This window comes from Tachyglossus aculeatus, chromosome X5, assembly GCF_015852505.1.
Source record: "Tachyglossus aculeatus isolate mTacAcu1 chromosome X5, mTacAcu1.pri, whole genome shotgun sequence".
Lineage (NCBI taxonomy): Eukaryota > Metazoa > Chordata > Mammalia > Monotremata > Tachyglossidae > Tachyglossus > Tachyglossus aculeatus.
The window spans coordinates 551,215-570,843 of NC_052097.1; the positions used below are offsets into that span (position 1 = coordinate 551,215).

General features: G+C 49.6%; 1 protein-coding gene across 6 annotated transcripts in view; it reads left to right on the top strand.

Moving 5' to 3' along the window:
• Positions 1-19,629, top strand: part of ATP8A1 (ATPase phospholipid transporting 8A1) — a 99,859-nt gene that overhangs the window by 16,935 nt on the left and 63,295 nt on the right. For 3 of the 6 annotated variants that reach the window (XR_005456526.1, XM_038769361.1, XM_038769363.1), the window contains exons 5-12: positions 2,213-2,258; positions 4,759-4,799; positions 10,993-11,066; positions 13,822-13,891; positions 15,626-15,753; positions 17,747-17,858; positions 18,216-18,381; positions 19,079-19,206. Coding sequence is in view for 5 of the 6 variants with exons in the window: in XM_038769361.1 (XP_038625289.1) it covers positions 2,213-2,258; positions 4,759-4,799; positions 10,993-11,066; positions 13,822-13,891; positions 15,626-15,753; positions 17,747-17,858; positions 18,216-18,381; positions 19,079-19,206 (765 nt within the window). In the remaining variant the exon portion in view is untranslated. Of the gene's footprint in view, positions 1-2,212; positions 2,259-4,758; positions 4,800-7,647; positions 7,722-10,992; positions 11,067-13,821; positions 13,892-15,625; positions 15,754-17,746; positions 17,859-18,215; positions 18,382-19,078; positions 19,207-19,629 lie in introns of all 6 variants that reach the window. The other 3 variants (XM_038769362.1, XM_038769364.1, XM_038769365.1) reach the window with 2 other exon arrangements.

Sequence of the window (19,629 nt, forward strand, 5' to 3'; positions counted from 1 at the left end):
GAAAAGGGCCCAGCCAACTGGCATACGGTCCCCAGAGTTTACCGGGCCCAAGATGTTCAGAGAGACAGCAGACCTCAGAATCCAGTTCCTTGATTTAAGTGTCAGCAAGCCGGGAAGTAATCCTGTGCCCTGGGGGTGGGTGGAAATATCTTTCTGCACAGTGGCCTGACACCCCCCCAGCAAGTCACATGTGCACGGCGATTGGAGCAGGCTTGGGGCTGGGCCCACGGCAGCAGGCATTGTGCTGCTCCCGAAGCAGTTTTTGTCACAGTTCCCTGGGGCCCATCAGAGAAGGTGGGTCAGTCACTGACCCATTGGATGAATCTTGCCAAGAAAAGAGAGGGAAGTGTGTGTGTGTGTGTGGGGTGTGTGTGTGTGTGTGTGTGTGCGTGTGTGTGTGTGCATGTGTGTGTGCATGGCTGTATCTGCACAGGCATATGGCAAGGCAGTGAGCATATGGCGAGGCACCGAGCATATGGCTCCCTTCAGAGTTGAAGAGGGCGTTGCCACCCAGCTTGCCTTTCCAGGGCCAGCCGGGACCATGGTATCCCCAGAAGGGGACTTCCAGATGAAACTACCCCAGTACGTCCCGCTACTTCTGTTGCTTGGGCAGGTCAGAGGGGCCAACAGCTCGAGTTCTGCTTCTGGGTCAGAGCCCAGAAAGAGGCCCATGACCACTGCTTCCTCAGAGCTGGTAGTTCCCCAGGACTGCAAGGCTAGAGGGCTGGTCTCTGCTATGGCCCAGTTCCAGGGAGCATTGATGTCACCACAGGGATAAACTGAGTGGTGGGACATCTCTGTCAGAGCAGGAGCTGGGAGATCCGAGCGGGTGAAGCAAACTGCTGACTTCAAGGCCTCAGGGAGAGAAAGTCAGAAAGTGCCCAGCTCAGAAGCTACAGAAGAGCTGGGCCATAGTGTGGTGTCAAAAAATCTCAGGGACTGAGCATTGGCTGGAGAAAGCGATTGCCATTATGTAATAGAGTGCCATCACGTCAAGGCCAGAGCAGGGTAAATGGGGAATGTCATGTCAGCAAGAGCAGCCCAATAAGCAGAGCCCCTTGAACTGCAGTGCGTGTGCACTGTCTCCTAATAATAATATAATGATAATTATGGTATTGATTGAGTCTTTTCTGTGCCAAGCACTGTGCTAAATGCTGGGTTTGATGTGCGGTATTCAGGTCAGACACAGCCCCTTTCTCATCTGAGGCTCACAATCTAAGAGGGTGAGAACAGGTATTGTGTCCCCATTTTGAGGAAACTGAGGCACAGAGATGCTAAGTGACTTGTCCAAGACTGAGCCTGGTTTGGAACCCAGGTCTCCTGACTCCCAGTCTCACGCTCCTTCAGCTACCTCCCCAGTTGAATGAGTGGTCAGGGTGTGACAAAGGCTTCCAGAGCCCTTTGGCGGCTCCCTCCAGGCTTATCTCCTCCTGCCCCCCGCTGCCACCCAGCAGCCTCTCCTTGGAGGGTGCTGCCAGGACGTCCCCAGGATTGCTGTTCTTAGAGGGGCAGGGGGAGAGCAAAGGATAGGAAAGGAAGGGGATAGGCAAGGGTCAGCGATGAGGCTAGGCATGTGGGGAGGACATGCTGTTGATGCTGTCCTCTTCATCATCTGTCCTTCAGGTTCAAACTGATCTGCCAGTCCGGGATTCTGTTGGGCCCAAAACTTTCCCCAGCCGCTCCCAGCCTATGGGGCGCCTCAATGCCTAAGGCTGTGATGGCCGGCGTCCCAGCATAGCAATAATAATAATAATGGTACTTGTTAAGTGCTTACCATGTGCCAAGTACTGTTCTAAGCACTGGGGTAGATACAGGCTAATAAGGTTGGACACAGTCCCTGTCCCACATGGGGCTCCAGTCTCAATCCCCATTTTCCAGATGGCGTAACTGAGGCAGAGAGAAGTCAAGTCACTTGCCCAAGGCCACACAGCAGACAAGTGGCCGAGCCGGGATTAGAACCCCTGACCTTCAGACTCCCAGGGCCATGTTCTATCCACTACACCATGCTGCTTCTCAGCCTGAGTCCTGGGGTTAGAGATTTCTTTAGCCAGAGTCTCATCACCTTCCAAGAGGCAGCAGAAAATCTGGGGTCATCACGGAGGTGGTATGGTACTGGGAATGAGATAAAAAATTGTTCAGAACAAGGAACAGAATGGGGTGGGTGTATGATATAGTTTTGTTAATGCCTGATTTTTACGTTTTTTTTCTTCAGAAGCGGCATAAAGCAGATAATGCAGTGAACAAGAAACAGACACAAGGTAGGAATGAATACTCACGTCTTACCTCCCAGCACTCTCAAACTCACCGGGGAGAAAATAACACTAAACACACTCCAGTCTGAAGTGCTGTCATCTCTCCTCTCCCAGGTCCACTACTGAAATAATTTGAAGTTTTATCAGTTTATTTGAATTTGCAGCAGAGTGATTTTGGGGAGTAGTGTGTTGAAAAGGGTAGTTTGAGGTATTTGTCAATGCCTCAGAGCCAAATCACCCCAAATCCTAACTCTAAACTCTGCCAACCTTGGCCATGTAATGATGATCATGTGTGTGTCTTGGCGGGTGAGGAGGCAAGCGTTTTTTGTGAACGCACCTTGGCTTCAGGGTCTGGCCTGCAGCCCAGGGCAGACCTGACAGTCTATCTGAGCTACCCTATCTCTACAGTAGACAAGATTCCCTATAATTACTGTTATTTTTTGTGGGGTATTTAAGTGCTTACTGTGTGCCAAGCACTGCCACGTACTGATCAGATTGGACACAGTCCCTGTCCCACATGAGGCTCACAGTTTAGGGAGAAGCGAGACCAAGAATTGAATTCCCATTTTATAGTTGAGCAAACTGAATCGTAGAGTAGTTAAGTGACTCCCCCAAAGCTACCCAGCAGGCTAGTGGCAGACTTGTCCAACTCCCAGGCCTATGCTCTTTCCAGTAGACCATCCTGCTTCTCCCTACCCTCAAGGAGCTTACGTTCTCACCAGGGCAACAGAGAGTAAAATAAATTATAGGTAAAAAGCAATAATAGAGCATAAAGATACATATATAAAAACTAGGAGCAGTGGCGGCTGGGATTGAGTACCTAAGTGCTTAGGTGATGCTGAAGTGTGGGTGCCGCTTGTCTGCTGTGTTACCTTGAGTAAATCATTTAACAGCTCTGTGCCTCAGTTTCCTCATCTGTAAAATGGGAATTCAATACCTGTCCTCCCTCTGCCCTACACTGTGAGCCCCACATGAAATGTATTATGTTCAACCTGATTATCTTGAGTCTACCTCAACCATTAGTACATAGTAAACCCTTAAATATTATTATTATGGAAATAGGGAAGGGGAGGCCTTCTGGAGGATATGTGACTTTAGTAGGACTTCGAAGATGGAGAGAGCGGTAATCTGCTGGACATGAAGGGGGTGGGTTTTCCAGTCAGATGGGAGGATGTGGGTAAGAGGTCGATGGCAGGAGAGGTGAGAATGAGGCCCAGTGAGTAGGTTGGCTTGAAAGGAGCAAAGTGTGAGAGCTGGGCAGTGTTTGGAGGAGTGGGGAGACTGGGGCAGAATGATGGGGCGATAAACCGAGGCGCGTGTATTCTTGTCGCTTTTAGTAACAGCACAAGAGAACAACATCAATGCCTAAAAATGGATTCATCCCCCTTCCCCCTCGGTCTCCCTCTGTGTAGTCTGATGGTGGGGAGACAGGAGGAGAAGGCAGTGTGCTTGGGCTTTGGTGCCAGCTAGGCCAGGCCCACGATCTTGGACTCCTCGGGGGCAGACAGGCGCAGTTGGAAACCATCGCTGGCCCCCACATCAAGGGGCAAGCGCTCCTGGTATCACAGCCTCTTGCACACCCACTGTAGAGCACCGCACTCGGCTCAGCCTGGCAACCATCTGGGAATCAGATGTAGTTGATGCCTTTTCTGGGAGCCCCTGGCTGGGGACATGAGTGGGCCTCTCTTGTGGGGCCCCAGAACACATCCCTAGTCCCGCCCCAAGGGCCAGGTAGCAAATTTTTATTCGACAAATGAACTCAGTCAGCGTTTGTGGAGCCAGCTCCTCCCTGTTATTGGCTTGGTTATTCTGCAGGTTGGAACAATGCCCACCTGGGCAAGGCAGCCGGCCTCCCACCACTTTAGTTCTGACCTTTAAGCCCTCTGGGGATTCCCATCGGATTCCAACTCTTGAGCCCAAATCATTGCACACGGGCTTCCACCTTCCTAAACCCCCAATTCCCGCCTTCATCTGGGAGTCGTAGTGGTCGCCGTTTTCCCGCCACCCCCACTCCCTCTGTGGTCGCCGTGAGAGGCTTGGCCCATCTTTCCTTTGTGGCCCTCTCCACCATCTCCCTCATTTGTGTCTTGGCCTAGTTAATGTGGACTCTGTTTTCTATTGTCAGTGACTAAGTCCTCATCATCCAAAACGGCCCCAAGGAAGTGATCATATGTATTCTCTGGGGCTGCCCTGCCCTAGGGCCTTGACTGCTCCTTCGTCCACTTAGCATGGGCCTGGGGGAGATGGTTCCACCAGCCACCATCTTGGAGCCAAGACCGTGGCTCCCGGGTTGCCAGGTGCATTTCACCTTTCCTCCAAGTACAGGCCAGATGGAGAGGAGAACATGGACAGGGGCTGGGGGACCCATCCCCGCACCATGGGGAGCCCACTCCTGCAGGGCGTGAGAGCCAGTGCTAATGGGACCTGATGTGGGTGGAGACGGTAGGAAAGGGAACGAGGTTTCGAGGTTGACCAAAACCACGCCGTTTCTTTTTTCTCTTTCCAGTTTTGAGAAATGGGGCTTGGGAGATTGTTCACTGGGAAAAGGTATGTGTGTTTGTCTCTTTGTTTTCCTCCTTGGAAAGACCAGAGTAGCTGTCCAGCGCACCGGGGGACCCCTGCAGCCCAGGGGGCCTCCTGCCCGGAGCCCCAGTGAGTGCAGTGAGCGTGTTCTCTGGCGTGATGAAACCGTCCTGCAGAGAGGCCTGCAGCCTAACAAGGCCTCACTTTGTGACAGTCATTTGATGTGGCTGTGGTACCTTGAAGTTGATGGTGGTTGAGTGGTGTTGAGCAGTACATTTTGCAAGAACCCATTTGACTCATGATGTACTTTTTTGACCTGTTTCCGTAGATTTATTTTCCATCATGAGTCATTTTGTCTTTTATGTTAACTTCTTTTGCCATCTCCCATCCAAGTGTAAAGATGAAGGTTTCCAATTTGTACTTATGAATTGCCAGGGTTGGGGCAATGAAGAAGTGAGACCCTCTGTAGCAACTTTCCTGGGGTTGAGGAAGTGCCCCCCTCTCTTCCCAGAGGGGAAGTTTGTCCATCACACCAACCTTGCCAAGAGCGATCACTGACCCACCTTGATCCCCAGGCATTCAGGCAGCCCTGAGAGAAACTGTTCCCCTCCCTGGGTGAAATTGACAGGGAGTGAGCTCTTTGAGATTGGGGAGGGGGTTTGGAAGGGCCAGGTGCAAATTTGGGAATGGCCCCTGATGTCTCAGGGTCTCTCTCGAAGTTGCCCTCCTGCTCAGTTTCCCGCTTGTCTCTCCGGGTTCTCTGACAAAGAATAATAATAAAGAGGAAAGAAAATCCCTTCAGAAACATTTCCCAGCACAGAGAAGCTCACTTATCTCTAAGCAAGGTAAGAAAATAAGGCCAAGATAGAAGCCCGGCATCAAAGGAAATTGCCTTGCGGGCTTTTAAAAAATCTGGATGTTTTCCATGTGGACGATAAGTGGGGCTCCCGAGGCTTCCGCAAGTAGAGTGCTTTCTTTGGGGTGGGTGGGAGCGATGTGATGGAGGCTAGAGAAATTCTTAGCCCATTCATTGGTGTGGATCTTGTGTGGGAGGTTTATATTTATCTCGAGAAAACAACAACTCTGGCTTCCCTTCAAAATCAAATTGGGGTGAGGTGCTGAAGCACCAAAGTTGTGCCCTAAGTCATAAAGACCTTCAAACTGGGGAAGTGTACCACTGTGGACTCTCTGTGCTGTGATCCTTCCCTCTCTTTCCACCCCATAGGAGACCATTCTGGCCCCTGGAGGACTTTTTTTTTTTTAACGATATTTGTTAAGTGCCTACTATGGTCCAGGCACTGTACTAAATGCTGGGGTAGAAACAAGCTAATCAGGTTGGACCCAGTCCGTGTCCCACGTGGGGTTTACTGTCTTAATCCCCATTTTTAAAGATGAGGTAACTGAGGCACAGAGAAGTGAAGTGACTTCCCCAAGGTCACACAGCAGACGAGTGATGGAACTGAGATTAGAACCCAGGTCCTCCGACTCCCAGTCCCATGCTCTGTCCACTAGACCACACTGGAGGTTGGTCCCTCCCACCACCTGTCCAGCCTGAGGCTGGCACTTCTGGGATGATGGCTTGAGGCATGCTTAGTGAACCCTTAGAAAACTCCCAAAGCACATTCTTTGTCTCTGACACTCTAAATCCCCCCACCCCCTCCCAATGTTTGGGGCTATCGCCCTTGCCGATATCGGGGAGCGATGGGGCCGTTTGCGTAGGGGGCACACTGGCAGCTGCACCAGAAGAGAGAGTTAGGAAGTCCATCCTTTCCGGTACTTGTTGGCAGCACCAGGAACAAGGTTTGGTGGGTGAGATTCTTGGATTTCAGTTCTTCATGCCACCTCTATTGCCGAGTTTACTAGAATGAAAGGATCAAGAGCAGTCGGTTAGCCAGCAGCTAGGGTGGCCAGTCTTCTAGCACTCTACTGGCTGGATGACCCAGTTTTCAGCTGGTCTGGCAGCTGCCCAGCACGGGTACACCCCCACGTGCTTTGATGTCCGGTGTTCAGAGCTTCGGTGCCCCGCTGCCTTTTGCCGTGCCTCCCGAGCTTATTGGCAGAGTGGTGAATGAAAGGGCTTCCGATTCCAAAACTGTCATGGAGAACACCTGCAGGGGATGCCTTTGATCATGAGAGTGCTGAACTCGTTTTCAGTCCCTCTTCAAAGGGTCCTAGGCGGGCAACACCAAGGCTCTGGAAAAAGGGAGAAGGGATGGGTCAGGGCCTCCCACCTCAGAGAGACACCTACGTTTTGGTGGACTTGATCAGACATCCGCACAATGACATGTGTAATGTCATTAGGCTAACTGTGAGCCCAGCACAATCTGTGATGTCCCATATGTGTCCGTGTCAGTTCCTGCCCTATCTGTAGGCCTACACGTGACAGCTGGGACAGTGTTGGGAAATGACGGGGTCAGAATTTCCTCTTTTTAAGTTCTGTGTCATCCTGAGCGCGAGAGATATGGAAGGGGGTTGGGCTTAGTGGGCAATTTGAGGGAGAGGTTGATTTGGATCTGGCATTCCGTCAATCAGTGGTATTTATTGAACTCTTAATATGTGCAGAGCACTGTGCTAAGGACTTGGGAGAGTAGAACGCAACAGAATTAGTGCACATATTCCTTGCCCATAATGAGCTTACAATCTACTTCCATTTCAGAAAGAGTGAACAGGCAGATCTCCCAAGAATGCCACTTAAACCCCGGGTGCTGCCCATTTCAGCCAAGGGTTTGTGCCGCATCTGGGAAGTGCAGTAGTCCCTACTGGTCTTCCTCCCCACCACCCATATCTAGATATTTCCTTTTAAAATCCAGCTGTTGTGTGTAAGTGACTGTGTTCCATGCAGACTATTAACCGATTCCCAGTTTTCTTTCAGGTAGATGTTGGAGACATAGTTATAATAAAAGGCAAAGAGCATATACCTGCTGACACTGTACTTCTGTCATCAAGGTAGAGATGCCTTCTGTTGCTAACGCAGGGGAGAGGCCGACTTCTCTGCCCCGCAGTGATTCTGTAAATGCTCCAAGGAAATAAGGAATAAACAGAAGCGTTTCTCAACCTCTTCCAAGATGCCTGTTCAGCCCCGAGAGCTGTCGGGTGGTAATTTGAAGCACCTTTCCATGTTGAATGTGTAGAATGAGTGACAGGTGCTGTACTTGGGAATCGTAAGAAGAGAGGTGTGTTGGGAGGGGCCTGCTGACCCCCCGCGGGAGGGACGCTGCCAGAATCCCTGGCTGGACCCTGGAGTCCGGTACAGTCTTCCTGTCTCTCATTTTACATGGCCACGGATGGGGCTATTATGTTAAAAACTGATTACTCTGTGGCGCCCGGAACTTTTCCTAAGTGACGCTCTCGACCTTGATGGTGGGATTGGCGCTGAACAAATTGAATTGTGTGTTTGCTGTTTTTATGAGACACCATCTGAAAATATTGTCGTTACCCCTCACCCTCTTTAAAAAAAAAAACACAAAACTTTTCACTTCCTTCTGAGATGATTGGCCAAGTGGTGAATGAAAGGACCTCGTATTCCGAGGTTCTCATCAAGAATATTTGCCAGGACTGCCCTGGGTCACAGAGGTCCTGAGCTTATTTTTCAACTGCTGTCAAATCAGAGCTAAAGGAACCAAAACGGAACATGTTTGAAAAAGTATCGTAATATTTTTAGATGGTGTTTATCATCATTTCCTTGGACAGTTTTATTTATAAACTTCACAAAAATGATCTGAAAAATGCACTTTTTTCAAAATTCCTTTAATCAGTTCCCACATGAGTCTCCAGGGCTTGGTGTATGCATGAATGAAAACGAATTTGCATCACTTACATTATCAACTATTTCAGTATGCAAAGAGTGCCTGGCTAGTTGGGAGCAATAGGCATGTAGAAAATAAAGTTTTCATCCTGCTCCATTCCAGGCTTCTGATTTCCCAAGCCAGGTCCCAGATAGTGTTCCCGGGGAGACAGGGCCCACAGGTTGCATGAAAATTCCCGAAGGCTCAGTTGGGGCTGGAGTTTTGCTTATTGTATTAGGTTATCTTTCTTAAGTTAATTCTTCTTCCACTCCTTAATGAGATGCCTTACCAGGCTGGGGAGCCTGGGGGTCGGAGGAAGGTGGGGTGCCCAGAAGCATTAACTCCTGAGCCTCCCACCAGTCTTAATCTCCTAGAACTTCTCAGGGCTCCACACCAAAGCACCAGAGAGTTGCCATGCATGATCATCTTTTCTTGATATTGTGAATGTGCAAAGGAAGTGCCCACTTCCATCTCTCCACAGACTGAGCCTTTTCAGGGCTTGAAAAGTGTCTTCAGAGGCTATTTTCCAAACCTAAAATAATGTTTACTCTCTCTAGGGCATTGTAGTTTTTCTGTCATCAGATGAACAAAGTTATTTCTTTAGCAAGAATTCCCAACATTTCCCTCTCCTTGCAAGAGACTCAGGGCTGACACCCAGAAAGAGGGTTGACTGAAGTGCTATTGACTGGGATTTAGTATTAGAACCAAACATTGGGTGTTCTGGGGAACACAGACTCTTGCAGAGTGCCCGAGAGCTAATAATTTATAAATGAAGTGGTTTCTCCCACCCCCTCAGAAGCAATCCTCGGTACAGCGTGGGTGTTGTTGGAACACTTTACCCTCAGATAGGATTTCAGAGGATAGGTGACCAATCTATCCCAAAGAGAGCTGAGAAGGTAAAAGGGCATCGTTCCCTTTTGCAAACCAAGAAATTAGTCCATTGATGTAACCTGATCCTCCCCACATCCCCGTAGGAGATGGAAAGGCTGATATTGTTATCCCCATTTTACAGACAGGGAAACCGAGCCCCAGGTGGGGTAAGTGACTTACCCATGGTCATCCAGCAGGCCAGTGGTGGAGATGGGACTGGAACCTGAGTCTCCAGACTCTGTCCCGTGTTTTTCACGCTGGATCACGGCAACCTGTGATTGACATTATTATTCATGACCAGAGAATCTGAAAGAGAGAGATAAGCAACTGTGCGGAGCAGAGCCTGGGTGAATCCCAGAATGGGACAAGAAATGGGGTGGGCTGCATAAGCCCCTTGCAGAAGACGGGCAGAAATTCCTAGTCCCTGACAGTCCCTTGGGCTGGGCAGTTCTCCTGCTTTCAAAAAGATGGTTACATTTTTTTTTTAAAACAGAAGCAAGCCCTCAGGATGCAGTTTTGCTGTGTTTGTTCACTCCCCTCCTCCTTAAGCCGTAGCGGGTAGAGGAGCTCCCAAGACATATCCTCAGGGGAGTCGAGGGAAACGGTGTGAGGGGAGTCTGTTCCTACCTCTCCCTCCCGCTCTCCCCTCCCCACCTACTCTGAGAGTAGAAGCTAGTCCGGGGCCACCAGATGGCCAGCCCCACCCTTCCAGTGGCCTTGAAAAGCCTTCTGCTTCCCAGGTCTTGCTCCCCTGTTAGGGACTGCACCTGGGCCTGCAGACTTCCATCCTGGCACCTATTACTCATCACTGAACTCTGCCCCCTGCCCCAGCAGTAGATATTTCCATTTCACACCAAACTCTGGGGTCCCCAAGGCCTCCACTCCATACCCCAAGCAGGGATCCCCACCTTCTCCCCCACCCCTAGATTATAAGATCCCCTTTTTGACCATAAGCTCACCGGAAGCAGGGAACATGACAACCAACTCTGTTATATTGTACTCTCCCAAGCGCTTAGTACAGTACTTTGCACACAGCACTCAATAAATATGAGTGAGAGTGATTGATTCCCAATAGGAACAAAGCTCCGATACAATTCCTCCATTTGGATCCTGCTTGGAAAACACCCAGTCATATTTCCAAGCATCAAACGAATCCCAGAACTGCAGGCCATCTTTTCTCCCTTCCATTTCTTAACAGTTTCCTCATTGCTGTTCGGTCAAGGTTTTCAAAACGATGGAAAGTAGAATGAAATAGCTATTAGAGTTCACTCTGGGAACTACCATTGGCCTATAATCTGAAATCACAAACTCACTCTAGTTCACTGAGGCTAAGAATTGGATGTCAAACCAAGCGGTTTCATTGAGGTGTCCTTAAGGGTCTTGTCCTAGACTTGTGGACCTGATTAAAATGGATTTTGAAAAATTTGGCATTCAACATTTTTTATTAACATATGTATTGTTTTGTATAATAATTTGAAACTTTCTGTCTCTTTTGTCCATCTATGTTTTTTTTCTTGTTGTTCATCTTTCTGTCCTAATCATCTTGAAACGGGGATGTGTAGGTGGCAGTGGGGGAAATAGTCAGAGTGACGAATGGGGAGCATCTCCCAGCAGACCTCATCAGTCTGTCCTCCAGGTCAGAATCGACCAGTTGCCCAGGAAATGTGTATGTGGGTCCTCGTGCAGCCACTGGGAAAGCGGGGGCCGATTCCTGCCCCCAGGAATGGGATCTGGGGCCCCTTTCTGGCAAAGGCAGGCAGGTCCCCGGGCCCAGCACAAATAGGCCGGGCTTGCGGCAGGGGTCCTGGGCCGGGAGTGGCTCTCGACTATCGGGTCGGGAGTTTGGAGGTGGGAGGGATTGTCGCTAGCCTCCTTGGCCTTGCCGACCTGGGTCACACGTCGATCGAACTTCCCAAGTGACGATGGGCCCCGGGAACGGAGCACCCCCGAATGGCTTTCCACACGCCCTTGATTGGTATCATTCCTAAAGCCTTTTTGAAATGTGCCACCATTGGCAAACCTGAATGTCATTTTATGCACAATGAAATTGCCATGGCTCAAAGGGACTGCACGTACATTTGTGCCTTACTCCCAGCTCTCCACACTTTCCCAGATTATGTTGGCTTTGTCCAGTCGTGGCTGTCCCAATTTGGAGTTTTATGGGAATTGTAGAGGACCCCCTGCACAGAAATGGATGTTGTACATTCTGGACTGCATGCTCGGAATCGCTATTACCCCACCCCATACTTGTGAATCCAGCAACCAAATGCACGCTACTGTGGTTTATTTCAGCTGTACACTGGTGTCTGTATTGTGACTGCATCTTGTCCCATTTTCCCACCTACTAATACGAAAGCCTGCTCTGCCTCTTCCAACTGTAGTTTGGTGTTCTTTGAATGTCCTCAAAATTTGCTAATATTCATGTTCTAGCATGTTTTCTTCTCTGGAACTTCTTTGCTACCTTTAAAAACTGCTTCAGAAGTGGGATCTTGTCTTCGGTGTTGTACTGGATGTAAATGTCGGGTTTCCTAACTTCATATTCCAGTGAACCGGTTCTCCCAAATGACAGTCAGTCCTGGGACTGGCCCAAGTGATGGCTGGAATAAAGAGGGAAGGACTGTTAGTGGGGAGTCCTCTAGCTTGGCTCTCAAAATGGCTTTTAACAATTCAGTAGACTTATTACACTTTTCAGGCTGCTCTTCTGGCCAGAAAGGAAGCCAACTGAGCATGGGTGGGCTTTTGAAAGATTTCCATTCTGCTATCTTACCAGAAGGGGTTGGTGATTATTTCATTAGGGGTAGACATGAAACGTAGCTACAGAATTGAGGAAAATACTGTCTGACACTAGTCAGCTAAATTACAACTATGGGAGGGGTGAAACGTACAGTAATTGATAGCATCAGAAGAGCTGTTGGATTAAACACTTCTCCTGGGCCAGAGGAGCAAGAGCCTTTTTAAAAGAGTAAGAATGTGGACTCCTTTGGGGGCCTGTGCAGATCCGTCCGGCTTTGCTAGCATCCGACTGGTCTGCGGGATTTTCCAAATGTCCTTGAAAGGAAGCGAACCACGGCTCTGATCTTTCTACCAGGGAGGCTTGTTTCTGCTCTGAGAGACCTCGGAAACTGATTAGAACGTTTCTGATGTTCCTGGCTTTCACCAGCTTAATTTTCATTCTGACCATGTTGGGGCGCTTCAGTTTCCTCATGAGAGTGGCAGCCTCTGACAACCAAGTCCCACCCATCCCCAAACTGACCAGGGTAGAGTATTGGCTGACAAGAGTTTACATAAGATAAATCCCTTAATAAGAAAAACAGAAATGAAAATACAAAATCCTATTTTATCCGTTCCCAAGAAGCATAAAAAGTAAGAGATTAAAATCTCTTGTTCTTAAAGAATGACCCTTGCCTCCCGATCATTTCTTCACATTGAGATGCAGCAACTTCCCCTCTCGCAGCCTTGTGCTCTCTCGCTTGGACTCCTGGTGCCTCCAAACTCCACCCTCTGTGGCTATACTGAAGCCAGTGACATCTGTGCTTAATCTCCTAAGACTCTAGCCAGTAGGGTGAGAGTGACCTCCTTGGGGTCTGGTAGTGCTGTGAGCTGGGAGTCTCAGGACTTCTCCCCACCCCCTACTTTTCACAAGAGTAATTTTTACCCAGGAAGATACTCCAGTGACTTGGGGTGCCTCAAGGTGATGCGAACAAGCAGTAATGCCCATCAGCCAAAACTGCTGCAGTGACAAATGGTGGCGGAGGGAGAGTTTTTCCCCACTCAACCCGACCCTGTTTGCTACCACAAAGAATAGAGGCTTCCTATTCCACTACCCCACTTCTTGCACAGAGCCAGTGCACTGGCTGACTGTCAGCCCCACGACTCTTATGCAAGGTCACATTCCAGCAGTACAGGGTGCACGTGTGGATGTGTGCAGAGCAACCCTTCCTTTGCAATTGATGAAGCTCCCCTGTGCATGCCCGCACCCCTCAGCACTTGCCCAGACCCTCGCCCCAGTAAGATTTGGAGCCAGTGGCAGTTCCTGCTCGCTGGTTTTACCAGGGCGGGGATGGGTGACTGCCGTCGGTCACTCACAGGGAAAGCAGTTCATCTGGAACGGTCTGATTAGTTACTTGATCCGAGAGTCTTTGAGCCTTTGAGCATGGGCCCGCCCTCCCTAGAAAGATCACCCACCTCTCCTCTCTGTAGTCAAGGGTGAGCATCTTTAGGGTCGAGTCACTTAAATGTCTGAGAACTAGTCTGTAGACCAAAAGCAGAGGACTCAGTAGCTTTAATAAGAAATAAAATTGGGGGCCCCAGTAAACTCGGGCACTGCTTAAGTGTGGATTGGCTCCACGATGCTTTGCAATGAACCGGTCTGCTTCTCTTCTTCCCAACAGTGAGCCCCAGGCCATGTGCTACATTGAAACCTCCAACCTCGATGGTGAGACCAACCTGAAAATCCGGCAGGTAACAACACTTCTCTGTCCGTGAGGCATAGTACATGGAGTTTCTGGAGTATGGCATTTATTGAGCACCCCTGGACATTACACACTGTATTTAGTGCTTGGAAAGGTACATCAGAAGCCCCAAACCCATTCCCTGCCCACAGGTGGCTTACACTCCAATGGGGAGACCGACATAAGAATCTGGGCACCAGCAGAAGCATATTTTCTCATTGGCCAGTTCTGTAGGTGTTGAGAAGGTGGCTTTGAAGCGTTTTCTGATGGAAGCATTTGTTTTGGATCAGGAAACCTGCCCACGGCCCCAAGCTGGCCTGATATTCAGCCCCAGCGTCTCATTAGGATCCTCCTGGAAAGGGGTAGTTAATCCCATCTTTGAACCATTCTCTAAACTCCTATCTGTCAGCCCTTTCCTCCAGGTTCCCTTACGCAGCATCACCCGGGACCTCTGGAAAAAGAGAGGCCCATCAACTGCAAGGTGACAATGGGCAGCATTACCGCAACAGCCGTTTGGGTGCAGCTGAATTCATATCTCATGGAGTGTCTCCTTGTTAAAGCCACTAGCCCTGCTTGGGACTAGGTGAAAGGGCTCGGCTCTGGGAACCAGGAGGCCCGGGTTGTAGTCATGGCTCTACAACTAGGGAGAGCACCTGGAGGGGCCGTGCTGTCCATAACAAAGGTTTCTGACCAAAGAACCACCAAGGATGTTTTGCGAGGTGGACAGGTCCAGTGGGAGACAGAAAAAATAGGCACAGCACAACAGCTACTTCATTCAGTTGTGTTTATTTATTGAGTGCTTTCTGTATGCAGAGCACTGTACTAAGTGCTTGGGAGAGTACAATATGACAGACACAGGCTATCACTTGGGCCCAGCGTCAGCACTGAACTGTGGTCACTTTTGGCCGTCAGTGGGTCCTCGTGTGAAAGCCTTCATGTATACTTTGCATTGTGCTGCATACCTAGTGACTCTGCTCTCCATGCCCCAGCGGTATCCCGTTGGGCTGGCACAAGAGAGCTCCAATCACCAGCACTAGAATCAATTTCCCAATACAGAGCCTTGGTCCAGGAGCCTGGGGATTGAGGCTCATCTATTCTTGACAGGAGACTCCATCGTTATTAAAATCCCTGGAAGTTGGTTGTTCCCAGTGGAGAAGGAGCATCGGCAGGGAGAGTGCAATTAATTCATTAGCAGGTTGGGAATCGAAACTTTTCGGCTGTCTGGATGGCTGGTTTGATCAGACACCGCTCCAGCCCAACCAGAGCCACGGAAGATGCTGTCTACTGGGGGACAGTCAATCAATCAGTCTTATTGAGTGCTTACTGTGTGCAGAGCACTGTACTAAGCACTAGGGAGGGTGCAACAGAATATAACAGACACATTTCCTGGCCACAACGACCAGAACTGCTGTGAGGCCTCAGGTGGGCTCTGGCCAATCAAGAAATACTGTAAACAAGAGACTTGCCTGCAGATCTCCTCTCTCCCTACCTCCCACTCTCATTAAACAGAAAATGTGACCGAAATATTTACACCTTTTAAGTCACAGATTTGAAGGACTATTTTCCCCAAGGAGCATTCGTTCTCTTGGTGCAGACAGGATTGGGATCACTTCTGATTTATGATATAGATTCTGTTGCTTTTTCACAAAACTCTTTTCATCTATGTTTTGCCTATGTTGCCTGTGTGCCTATGTTTTGGTGTTTTGGATGGTCACTAATGCATTGCAATTCATTTTGGGGACAGGGTTTACCTGCAACATCAAATATAAAGGACATCGACAGTCTGATGAGTCTTTCCGGGAGGATTGAGTGTGAGAGCCCAAACCGCCATCTCTATGACTTTGTGGGGAACATCCGACTGGATGACCATGGGTAGGTAGGACTGAGAAGTAGTGGGATTGAAGCAGTGGGCACGTAGGCTGGCGGTGGTACGGTGGGGGCGGTGGGGCAGGAGCTATACTTACACAGGATCAGGGACTGGTGAGGCAGAGATAAGTCTCTGAGGGTTTTGCTGGGCAAAGAGCATACATCAATTAATTGTATTGAGTGATTTCTGTGTGCAGAGCACTCTGCTAAGCACTTGGGGGAGTACAGTACAGCAAGAGTTGGTAGACATAGTCCCTGCCCACAGATAGCTCACAGTCTAGACGGGGAGACAGACATTAATGTAAGTAAATAAATTACAGATATGTGAGTGCTGTGGGGCTGAGGAAGGGGTGAATAAAGGGAACAGATCAGGGTGATGCAGAAGGGAGTGGAGAAAGGAAATGAGGGCTTAATCAGGGAAGGCCTCATGGAGGAAATGTGCCTTCAAAAAGACTTTGAAGGCAGAGAGAGTGATTGTCTGTCTGACATGAAGACGGAGGGTGTTCCAGGCCAGAGGCAGGACATGGGCGAGAGGTTGGCGGCGAGATAGATGAGACCAACGTACAGTGAGTAGTTTGGCATTAGAGGAGTGAAGTGTGTGGGCTAAGTTGAAATAGGAGAGTAGTAAGGTGAGGTAGGAGGGCACAAAGTGATTGAATGCTTTAAAGCCGATGGAAAGGAGTTTCTGTTTGATGCGGAGGTAGTTGGGCAACTGCTAGAGGTTCCGGAGGAGTGTGGAAACAAGGACTGAATGTTTTGGTAGAAAAATGATCCGGGGACCAGAGTGAAGTGTGCTGGATTGGGAAGAGACAGGAGGGAGGGAGATCAGCAAAGAGGTGGGATAGGGTAAGTGTTTGTATTAATATGGTAGTAGTGTGGTTGGAGGAGAAAGGGTGAATCATAGCGATGTTGTGAAGGTCAAACTGACAGGATTAGTGATTGAATATGTGGATTGAATGAGAGAGAAGAATCGAGGATAACACTAAGTTTAAAGGCTTGAGACACCAGAAGGGTGGTGGTGCCATTTATGGTGATAGGAAAATTATGGGGAGGACACAGTTCAGATGGGAAGATAATGAATTCTGTTTTGGACGTGTTAAGTTTGGGGTGTCAGTGGGGCAACCAAGTAGCGACATCTTGAAGGCAGGAGGAAATGAGAGACTGCAGAGAGGGAGAGAGATGGGCTGGAGATGTAGAGTTGGGAATCATCTGCATAGAGGTGGTAGTTGAAGCCAAGGGAGTTAATGAGTACTCCAAGGGAGTGGGTGTAGATAGAAACTAGAAGGGAACTGAGAACGGAGAACCAAGGGACTCCCACAGTTAGAGGATGGGAGGGAGAGGAGGAGCCTGCAAATGAGACTTAGAATGATAGGCCAGAGAGATAGGAGGAGAATCACAAGAGGACAGTATCAGTGAAGCCGAGGTTGGATAGTGTTTTCAGGGAAGGGGGTGGTTGACAGTGTCGAAGGCAGCTGAGAGGTCGAGGAGGATTAGGATGGAATAGAGGTCCTTGGCTTTGGCAAGAAGGAGATTATTTGTGACCTGTCATGTTCTGTCATGTTGAGGATGGGGGTAAAGGGGAGAGTGGTGTTTGAAGGGAAAAAAATAGCGTTTGCTAGTAGATATGTCAAAAATCAAAATGCAGCAGACTTAGGACAGAAGCGTGAATGGGAAGTGGCCTCCGGCTTGAAGCCGCCATTGTTCCTTTAGTGCCCATTTGGCCTTGGATTTCAGAACCTGGACAGTTCGGTGTGGTGGCCCAGCTCGCACTCCCCGAGTCCCGAGCGTATAGGGAGTGAGCCCCCATCCTAACCCTGCAACAGCCCTGCTTTTTCTCACCAGAGGGTAGCTCACTTTGGCCTGCATGCAGGGCTGTGGGGAATAGAGTTCTGATTATTTCCCAGCTCCAAGGGATGCATGTGCTGTGTTTGTCCTCATGGAAGGCGAATTTTGGAAACTGGGAGAGATTAAAATTGTGACTGTCCCAATTGTGTTCCAGGACTGTTCCCCTGGGAGCCGATCAACTCCTGCTCCGTGGAGCGCAGCTCAGGAACACCCAGTGGGTTCACGGGATAGTGGTCTACACTGGGCACGATACCAAGCTCATGCAGGTCTGTGTGTTTGTTTTTGTGTGTGTGTGTGTGTGTGTGTGTGTCCGCCTGACCGTCCACCATCCGGGTCCCCCGCTGGGAACTTCTCGGCCAAGGAGTTTACTTAATTCATCTCTGCAGGTGCTTGCGGGGCACAGTGTAGTTATGGGACTCAGTAGAGAAGCGGGCTCCATGTGCTGGTCCTCGAACCTCCTGCCCAAATGCCAAGATTACAGGGGCCAGCGTGGCTGCTTTATAAAGGAGCTTTACAACCGTAGGGAAATGGGTGTTGAATTTCAAGTCTCCAGGGGAGGATGTTGTCCAGCCAGGTTACTCGAGCCGCTACTCTGACCACTCATGTCCTTTTTTTTTCTCCAGAATTCCACGAGTCCTCCGCTCAAACTGTCCAACGTTGAGCGAATCACAAACATTCAGATCCTGATTTTATTTTGCATCCTGATGGCCATGTCTCTGGTCTGCTCCATTGGGTCGGTGATTTGGAATCAAAGACATTCGGGAAGGGATTGGTATCTCAACCTCAACTGTAAGCACTGGGTCTCTGGGCCAGAAGATTTTGAGTTGTTGCAGCCTCACCACTCCCACTTGGTTATTTTTTCCCGGGCTGTAAAGTAGTCAGAACCCAATGGTTCTGACTCTCCCCCTATCCCCTTTTTGACTGACTGAATAGGTAGAAAGAGTGGACCCAGAGACTCTCTTTGGGCAGCTCTGGAGCCATGTGGTCGGAGGGGATGATTGGAAGGTAGAAATGGCAGAATCGCCTTCACCTACGACAGCCAGCTGGACCCACACAACCCATACCAGCCCTGCGGTGCAGACATGGGGAAGCCCTTGCAGGGGAATCTGATCTTCTCACTCGGTTGTACTCCTGACCACTCAGTAGAGCACTCTGCCTGCTTAATGAGAGGTGTTCAGTAAATGCTATCAAACTATTCATTGTAGAGGGCCCAAGGGGAAGGAGAGGAGGCTGTTTCTGTCTCCCCAACCCCCGCAATGGAAGGCAGTACAGTCAGGTCCTTGGGGTTCCCGGCAATCCCCAGAACCAGTATTAATCTCCTCATAGGTCACAGGTTTGAGGCGAGAGCCACGTTGTCATTGAGATTTTCTCAGATTCTGGAATGTCCCGGTGGAAACATCCCCTTGGAACCCGTCAGACCTCAGTCTCAGTCCCAGCCACTGCGCGGCAAGCCTTGTCTGAACGACGTTTTCCTCCTTTTGAACAGATGGAGGTGCCAGCAATTCGGGCCTGAACTTCTTGACCTTTATCATTCTCTTCAACAACCTCATTCCAATTAGTTTGTTGGTGACTCTGGAAGTTGTCAAATTTATCCAGGCATACTTCATCAACTGGGTAAATACAAAAGCTTGTTTATTCTTACTCCAGCCTTTAAGATTGTCTGATTTGCCAAAATAGATGTTTTCTCCTGGTACCAGACACTGTGGTCCCCCCAGTTGCATTCCCTCATAGTTGTCCGGAGGGTGAGTGGTTCCAACACGTCCCTTATTGCAGCAATAGTGGGTGATGGTTCAGAACCATTCCTGGAGCAGCAGCCCACCCGAATGTGCTGGAGCGCGGGGAGCTGTGGTCTTAGGGAACCCACATGGCCGAATCCTGTGTGACCCCTCACGTGCATGAGTGCAGGCTGTTTCCTCTAACGCCGTGATCACCATGTCCACGTGGGCTCATGCTGGCAGACAAACACTCCCCAGATCCCTGCCGGCAATCCGGCCTACCATGAGGCAAAAACGTGCAGGCACCTTCGGGGTGGCTGGT